Raw genomic sequence first — 9,203 nt, 5'->3', positions numbered from 1 at the left:
TTATTTTAAAAACACACCAGTGTGCCAATTCAGCTTTTCAAGTCTGGGATTGCTGCAACACTCTTGGCACAGACACAATAACACACTTGATATTGCTACATATTGAAATTAAAAAAAAAAAAGAAAAAAACACGACAAGACTGAAACATGGTTCTTTCAGAGCATTATGACCAACCAAAAATGTGTCAAACAAAAAGAAGTGGTCAGGCCAATTGCAATTTTAGTGATTTATTTGTACAATAAGGAATTGCAGTGTACAAATAACAACCCAGCTCAGATGTGAAGGCAAGAACATAAGAGCATCTATTCTGCCTGACCTGAACATCCCTCAAACCTCATAGTGAGTTTAGACTGCTGAAACAGTATGCAAAAAAAAAGCTAAAAAATAAATAAATAAAGCAGCTGCCTGCCGAATATCTGCAGGGCTAGAGGAGACCCTTACCAACTAAGTGCAAAAGCTGAAAATAATAAAACTAAAAAAGGCAAAATAAAAACTAAAAAGAAAATCAGATTTTCAAGTTGAACTGTCCAACCGTTATGGCAGTGGAGCAATTATGGCCTCAAGTTTAAATATTATGTAAAAATGGAATTTATGGTAGACATGTACAGAAAAGGCATATGGTGATATCTCTATCAAGACCATGTGCCTATGCCACTTACACATTTATACACCATCCACAGAGATAATGAGATTTTAACACGCAAGACAGAGGACACTTGGAAAAAAGTGAAATTCCTTCTCGCCCCAAAACAAAATCATTTTAGATGCACTGGAGGTGTTTATGGTCCATTTTAGTGGCATGTAGTATGTAAAGTTTTTCAAAACAATATCGCTTCACTTTCACTCAAATCTCCATTAGTAAATCACTTATGTTACAACGTAACTCAAAGCATCATATAAAAATATAACAAAGACTGAAAACTGATGCACTCAACAAAAATATATCTACACAGTCTCAACATGTGGGGCAGGGGCTGAGCAACACGGCCCGAGGACAGTTCAAAATTTTCCAATGTATCAATTTTATCTCTGGGGTATAAGGAATGCATAAGGGTGCTCCACACATCAAGTCTGAGTGGCAGCAGTCTTTCTCCGCTCACCAACAGCATCACAGTGAAAGCCACGAGTTCCGTCAGGACCCCTTGGCAGCCTCACTACTCCTGGTGGCAGGCCGTCGGCATTCTGGATCTTTCTACCCAGCATCGGGCTGCCGACTGGACTGCTCTCCTGCGACGCCACCTGCTTGCGCCGCTGAACCCATGGGCTCCCTGAAGGGGTGAGGCTACTGTCTGAGGAGTAGTCTGCCCAGCGGCGCCCCGGTTCGGGGCTCAGTCTGCCCTCACTGGCTAAGGGAGACTTGTAGGAATGGGGAGATTTGCGCTGAGGACAGGGGCTAGCACGGGGGCTAGACCAGGGACTGTTACGTGGGGACATACCGGGACTCAGGTGATTGTTCTGGAAGCTGATGCCTGCAGTGGTGGGGCTGAGCTTGTTGCAGGATAGGGACTTTCTAGCCAGCCTGGGTGATGTGGGGTTGCTTTCAGTCTCTGAGGAGCTGCAGGCCGAGTCATCCCCGTGGTACTGAAGCTCTCGTACCCTGCTGTTGAGAGAGCGGCTTTTGCGCATCCCTCCCTCCTCACGCGGCCGCTCCTTTGATACCTTCTTTTTCGGCGGCTTGGTTCCAATCAGTACCACTTTCAGCCCCAGTGAACTGGCCCCTCCATCCTCGCTCCCCACGGCTTCATTGGCTTTAACGGCAGCCTCTACCTCCTCAAACTCCACAATGGCACATTCCTCAGTGCCGAGCTGAGTGTAGCGACCACTCAGCCGCTTCAAGTCTGCTGGCAGGTCCTTCCCTGGCTTCAGGACTCTGACAGAGGCGATGGCGCCGTATGTTCCAAATGCTTTCAGCAACAGCTTCATCAGCTGCTCCTGCTGAGCGGCTCCTCCCTCACCACTTCCATTTTCCTTGGTGAGAGCAGCTAGCTCCGGCCACCTCTGCAAATCACTTAACAGTAGCATGCGGCTAGGCAACGACTCGCTGGCAAAGACTGGCACTGCGGATTTACGACGCACCTTACGCCCCTCGTCATTCAGCTCAAGTATCTTTGAGTGTCTCAGAGCGTAAGCAGTTGTTCTCCAGTCCCGAGTCAAGTGCTTCACCTGCAAAGAGACAATTCTTGTGTTACAAGGGTCATATGCTGAGTGGTTGAAGAGGGCTTTTCCCACTTCCATTAGATCACAATTGCGATACAATAGCTTCTGCTTCAGATATATACAAAACAAAAAAACACGTTACTAAACCAGCTTCAGTTGCAAGTCTGCACCCCTTTTTTTTCCCTCCATCATACTTACAACTCAGCACATACTAATACAGCCACACATTCTAGCTTTGCTGTATTACTCAAATCTATCACTGTTTAATTTGCTTGTCACCTCAGTGTTGTTTCACTCACATTTGAATTCTTGTTTATATCAAAAATCAGCATGTGTGGAGGGACTCGGATCACTCGTGGCGTAAACACATCTTTAGCCAACGAATCTACATGCATGAGCCTAAAGTAGCACCAGCTGTTATGAATCAATGTGAGAATTTCTACTGGACAGCAACAGCCTAGTCATACCGACACTAGAAAGAGCCAGCCATCACTATTTCATCCTCATGAGGCTCTATGTCAGCTGGAGTTATAATGGCAAAAATGGCTTTGAGCTTCATCCTGGCACTTTTTTAAGAACTCATTTTTTCAGCATAGTTATATTTTTCATGTATTTTTGGTCACTATTCAAATGTTGCCATGGTTCTCAGCTGCAGGAATATATTGTATATGTATATAAGTACAATGCATATTAAGTTTCCAGTGGTCTATACACTCTAGTAGAGCAAAGGCTTAGTGCAATTTCCTTGTGAAGCAGAATAGGTTTTTAAATGACTGCCTGCTGTGACTATACACAGGTGTTTTGCAGCCATGGTTACCTTTTTAAATGAGGTGAGCAATTTGACGCTGACAAACCCGAGTTTGTTGCGTCTGACATGTTTAAGCAGGAAGGCATCGTGTTCCAGGTTCTCATCAGACAGGTAGTACTCTATCTGAGTCACCAACTTCTGGATGAGCTCTGAATCTGGGGGCTGCCAGCTCTCCTCCTCCAGTTCCCCTCCACTGGTCCCGGCACCACTATGTGGGAAGACAACACACATCATGGTCAGCAGAGATTCTTCTTTAGTGTAGAGTGAAACCACCGACATTACAACTGTTACACATTTTACTTCATTAATACAATAAGCCAGAGGCTTACAGATTGTTGGCAGGGATGCAGTGCATTCTTATCCTGCCATTTCTCTTCTCAACATGCTAGAGTGAAAACACGAGGACTGTTTGCTTTTGTCCCATCAGATTTTCCTTCCAGCAGTCGTTAAGCTGCCTCCCCAGTTACAGTCACCACGAGCGGTGCCAGACCTCGACACCACAGTGTCCCACCAGTCTTGAAGCTGCCAAGACCTCTCCATCTGAAGGGCACAGAGTCACAGGCTCTGTCTCCCACACAGAATATGGTGGCTCACCACATCAACTTCACACAATTTACATAAACTGGTATCAACAGTGCTTAGCTTGAGCCTTTTAGGCACAATCTTGCAGACACCTGGCTGAAGCCATGAAGCTGCACAGTCAGGTCGCCCTGCAGATGAGAGTGAGGGTCTGAATGAAATTTTGTGGATGACTCATCACCTCCTCCAGCCTCCTCCCTCGCTCAACAGCTTTCCAACCGGCTGACCACGCAGCTGGCATGAGCCCACATCGTCCTCAGGATGCAAGATAAAGACAACCACAAACATTTAGAGGACAATACTGTCAAAGTCCTCACATATACAACATGTGCATCAGACTGGGTTAAAAGGGACAGACAAATCACTGAGTAGTGTACTGCAGGTACTGCAGGAATGCTGCAGGAATACTGAATGAGAGATTTGACAGTCTGCACTGGAAGTGAGAATGTTCTGATGTTCATTGATCTTAAAAAAACGCCTGCACGGGTTTTACAGAGGCTCCCTATGTCATAAGGTCATTAAGGCGTGACCGACAAGTAAACAAACACTTGATAGTTATTTATTTTCCTCTTTGGCCTTTCCGTCACTGACTTACTCTTTGCACAGGCAGTCCGAGTAGGGACCTTATAGGCCAGAGGATAAAAATAGCAGGCCATGACGCAGGGAATTAGATTAAAGTGAAGGTGCCATCCTTTATCTCTCCGTCTCAGGTGTCTGGTTTTACAGTGCTGATGCTGCCTAACAGGTGGTTAAACAAACACATCAAAAAGATGATTTCTCTCTATTGTCTGTGGTGAATTACACTGCCACATTGTCACTGTTGCACATTGCAATGTTTGCTGTCTTTTGCTGTCACTCGGATGCACCTGTCTGTGTTTTTCTACTTTTACAGTATGTTTCTACAGGACTGGCATTTTTTTCCAGTGATAAACAAAAAACTGTGCCAAATCTGTCCATGTGTTCACGAGTTGGAATAATATTTATTTATTCAGAGAGGACTTTTTATAGGGATTTATATTCATTTCTCCACACATACCTTAGTATCTTGACTTGGCCAGGTATGTGTCCTGACACATGTCTGAGTAACCCACTTACTGTACAGCAAAAAAGAAACTTTTCTCTCCTTGCTAGATATCAGTTACTTCATATGTAAACCCGGCTACTGTACCAGTTAACTTGAAAAAAAAAACACTCATACCTTGATTTGTCATGTCTTCCCATTTCGTCCTCACTACAGCTGCCTCCGAGGAAGTCAACATTATTGCATGACACTTCCTCGGGTTCCTCGTCCTCCGCCGCTTGGATGGCCACCGTTATCGTCACCGTCCCCATCTCTTGCGTGTGCTGGTCCAGGGTAATTACCTCATCAATGCCCTGCTCAGCTGACGCATCTGAGGCGCACTCCACCGGTTTCAGACTGGGAATACCCACGGATCCACTCATGTTCCTCGAATAAGTCAAGGTGGTTCCACCCGGTCCCTTACCGTCCTCGGTTATAGCAGCAGCAGCAGCGCCTCCCTGGAAGCTTTTAATCTTGCTCGACTCGAAGGCACAGACAGGATACGGGGTGCGCAAAGCTGCTCGACGCTTCTTCGGGCACCAGCGAAGAACCCAGGAGGCTCCGAAAACGCGTTCCACGGCTCGCCAGAGACCCCCGATCCAGATCCGACCCGACGGAGGGCCCTGAGGAGCAGCGGGGCTTGTAGCAGCCAGTGAAGGGCAGCCTGGACCTGGTGAGACCGACGGGCTGGAGCCTCCTTGTGCTTCTACTGCTGCTGCTGCTGCTACTGCTGCTACTTCCTCATATGTAAGAGGCTTTGTGCTTTTGAAACGAGCTCTGGGATTGGGCCGCGGCGGCGTCTCTTCGCAGTCATTCCCAACCCACATGCAGAAGCTGACACAAAGCCAAGACGGAGGCAAGAGGAAGGAGAGGCAGCGCAGGAAGGCGTTCACCAAGGCGTGCATTTTACCGCTTTTAGTCTTTTTTTTTTTACACACACACACACAGTGCGTTGTCTACTTCTCTGAAGACACGCATGTCCCTGTCCAAAGCACTAAATAGGGGAGCACATTCACGTGTTCCCCGCTTAATTGGGGAAATTGCCGCGCCAAGGTCGACCCCTTCTCTAACGCCGCTAATTGGATGATAGGCTTTCAGAGTGTAATTGCGTGCACGAGACGTGTGTTGTATGAAGCACAGCAGAGGAAATACTAACACTCACACTAATAGAGGTCAAATCAGTGATTGAAGAATGCTGTCTAATATCCAGTTTGGTTAGAAGTTTTGTCACACAATGGTTAGTTTTGTGGACATTTTTCTCTCTTGGTCAAGCTGCGTGCACAGGTGGCACAGTCCCATTAGTGCCCATGGCAGTCAAGCAGACAGCATGAGGAGCAGGACCTCCATTAACACACCTGTGCCTCTCTGCAGTCAGTGTTTGTAAAAGTCTTTTTTTAAGGTTACACTGAGACCTAGAAATAACAACGGTGGGCTTTTTCCACAACCTTTGATTTCACAAATGCATGCAGCCATAGGCCGGGGAATTCTAATTATATTCTTCTGATTGCTTCCCTGTCGGCTGTACTTTGAGTCTTTTTTTTTGCAGCTCGCCATTGGCTTTCTTCCTAATAACTCTGTAAATCACCCACACCGATGTTGTCGGCTGTTGCCATCCCTGTGTGAAATATCTTTACTCCTCCCCACTGGCAAGCCAGGCTCACAGCTGGTGGGCAGTCTGACTCATTCTCTGCACCACATGCCATACAGTGCTCCAGTTTGTGTACAATGCAACATGGGGAGTTAGAGGGAGAGAGGTGGCCAAAAATTAATCTGAGGACATTTAGTTTCTTATTTCCCTCTCTTCAACAAAACGACTGCATGCCAGCTTGTTTAAGAATTTCTTAGCATCACATCTCATGTCGTGTTCTGTCGTGTTCTGTCTTGTTTGGTTACATTAACAGCAGCAGTTCAGTTAAAGACAGTTGTAACACTGTTGAAGCAAAAAATAGTCTACCAATGATCAAGATCTTAGTAGAGAAAAAATGATAAGTATTCAAATTTTGTTGTGGTTAAACACGTGAAGCTTCAAAATGCAAAACGAAGAAACAGGAACAAGACATAAACAATTTTTAGTGTTTTTTTTTCATTGAAACAGAAAGAAGCTGTTCAGCAGCTGATTAAAATGTTAGGACCATAGCCTTTGAAAGCCAAAAAAGTGTCAAAACAGAGCTCAGTAGTGAGTAGTCTCACCGTTGTTGTTGATCACTTCAAAGAATTTCTTTAGGCGTGCTTGATGTGAGATCATGATGGAGCCTCCTCCGCTGTGCCCTGTAGAAAACATCTCCAGTGGGATCTCCATGTCCTGCCAGTTATGTTGGAAGCCATTAGGACCATCTAGGTTAAAAAAATTTCATCAGAGAATAAAACTTTCTTCCACTTTTCACTGTCCTATGTTTGGTGCTCCTGTGCAAAGTCTAACAGGCAGGTGTGTTGCGTGGGAGTAGCCATGCTTTTGGTTCTAGAAGCCCTTCTCTGGCAGATGCCGTCTTATGGTTATTGGGCTGCAGTCAGCTTCAGTCTGGGCTTTAATTTGGGTTGAAGATTGGCCTGTGTTTTCACGGACTTGCTCAGTGCAGGTGAAATGTTCTTTAAAGGATCTTTAAAGAAATTTAAAATGACTGTCTTACAACCTCAGCAGCGATGGCCCGTTGGGAGAGGCCTTTCTTGTGCAGGTCAACAATCCTGCCATGCAAAGCCTTTTTGCCTTCAGGAGGTCTTTACAATGTGACTGCCTGACAGATCATGACATGAAATTTCGATTTTGCTGCTTGTCTTTTGCTCCTACTTAAAACCTGGTTTCAATCCACCCGAGCAAAAGATTTTGATCAGGAGTATACATGAAGCACTCTGAGGACATAGTAAATAACACTGCTCCTATTAACAGTTAAGTATGACACATATGTCCTCCTTCAGTTTTCCTGTAATCATCTCTTCATCTGTCAAAAAAGGTTTATAGAAATTGGTATGGAAAAGTCAGTTTCTTGATTTGTCCACCCTAACTATTAGCATGACAGTTCATACAAAAGAAGCAATTCACAAAAACTCAGAAAGATAAGATTAAGGAAGGGTGTTCAAAATTCATGAAATAGTTTACCAAGAACAATTATAACCCACCAGTTGCACCAGCCACCCCTCAGAGAACCTGTTATAGAAACATTTCAAAGAGATTCTCTTGAAATGGTTTCTCTGAAGGATTATTATAGCACCTGCTCTGTTTTCTTTCTCCTTCTCCCTCCTCTTCTGCAACCTATCTTATGAGCTTTTCATTTTTTTTCTCCAGTCGGCAGCCCTTAACATGCTTATAGATCTTGGGTTGCTTTTATGGCATTTCACCCATTTAGACACTGAATGAGGACCTCTTAGTTCTTGAGTGCCTGTGACTGAGGCTTTGAGTGTATCTGTGTATCTCTGAATTCTGAGGATCGCTTTACTGTAGTGAATGTGTCAGTGCAGATAAGGACTTTTAGCAGAAATTCATGTAACAAAAATATATAATATATGATTTTAAGTTCATTATTCCAGTTTCAGTGGGAATAACTTCATTTTGGGATGGGCATTTATGCAATAGTTGGGTTAGTTGGGTTGCAAGTAACTTTGCAGAGTTAGATATTTCTTGCAGATAAGTAATCTGGGTAACCAAGCTGATTTCCTCCTGTTTGTTCTCACACTATACACTGTTTAGATCTGTCTGTATGCTAATGAGTGTTAAACCAGTGCTGGAACCATCCAGGACTCTCAGAAAGTCATACTGTACACTGGGTGTTAAATACATTCTTGATGCTTGAAATAATTAACCCCAAGCTGTCACGTGGCATAAATCTTCTGTGGGTAAATCAAAACAAAAATTTTTTTTTTAAAACAAATGGATGATTGACAGTAAAAAGCAGAGTGCTCTCTCACCCTCCCTCTGACTGTCTCTCTCTCTGTCTCAAATCTAATTGTCTAATTTAAGTGTATATTAAGTGTTGAATGACACACACACACACACACACACATATCCAATAAATCAGCACTGCTAGTACAATTACACTGTGCTCACATTTTCAGCGTCTCTGTGTCATGCCTTAAGGAAAGAACCGCTACAAAAAAGTCACACGTAATGATGTATTAACAAGAGAGAATGCTTCCAAATTATGCTGCTTGACAGTATTATAATAAATTATTAACAAACTCACGCCACTGTTAAAGGCAACCAGCCATAAGATAAATAAAAAGCAACAAGTCCTGGAATATTAGCACCTTTGAATGTGCTCCTGCTTTTGAGCAGACTTTGTATGATGCAGGGCTACTGAGTTCTATCTATAGACTATACAGCAGGAATTTACATTGTGCTTTGTCAATATGGCCTGTCACACAAACAGTTGATCATCACCTCCCATAATATGTGTCATCCTGTGCTTCATGAATAGACTATGACAGGCAGTGTGTGGGATGCCCCTTTGATGAATCTGGACTTGTCTTCTCTCAGCAACTGTTTAAATCTGCCAGAGTAAAAAGGCTGAAAATACACTGCACCATCTATTTGATGGCATCGGGTGTTGTGCAGTGCCAACAGTTGACTGTCACCTGATTTGCATTGTCCTTAGAGTGAAGTGTGC

The 9,203-nt window shown here is 44.3% G+C and overlaps 1 protein-coding gene across 1 annotated transcript; it reads right to left on the bottom strand.

The window, feature by feature from the left end:
• Nucleotides 1–297: 297 nt before the first annotated feature.
• Nucleotides 298–5,510, bottom strand: larp6a (La ribonucleoprotein 6, translational regulator a). The gene is made up of 3 exons (XM_028402824.1): nucleotides 4,744–5,510; nucleotides 2,976–3,174; nucleotides 298–2,164 (listed from the first exon to the last, which is right to left on the bottom strand). Exons 1-3 carry the CDS (start codon nucleotides 5,508–5,510, stop codon nucleotides 1,067–1,069), a joined length of 2,064 nt encoding a protein of 687 aa, XP_028258625.1. The 3' UTR covers nucleotides 298–1,066.
• Nucleotides 5,511–9,203: the final 3,693 nt, after the last annotated feature.

The sequence above is a fragment of the Parambassis ranga genome, chromosome 3, assembly GCF_900634625.1.
Source record: "Parambassis ranga chromosome 3, fParRan2.1, whole genome shotgun sequence".
Lineage (NCBI taxonomy): Eukaryota > Metazoa > Chordata > Actinopteri > Ambassidae > Parambassis > Parambassis ranga.
Note: the sequence above shows the minus strand (reverse complement) of the source record. Positions and strands in the feature narration are given on the sequence as shown.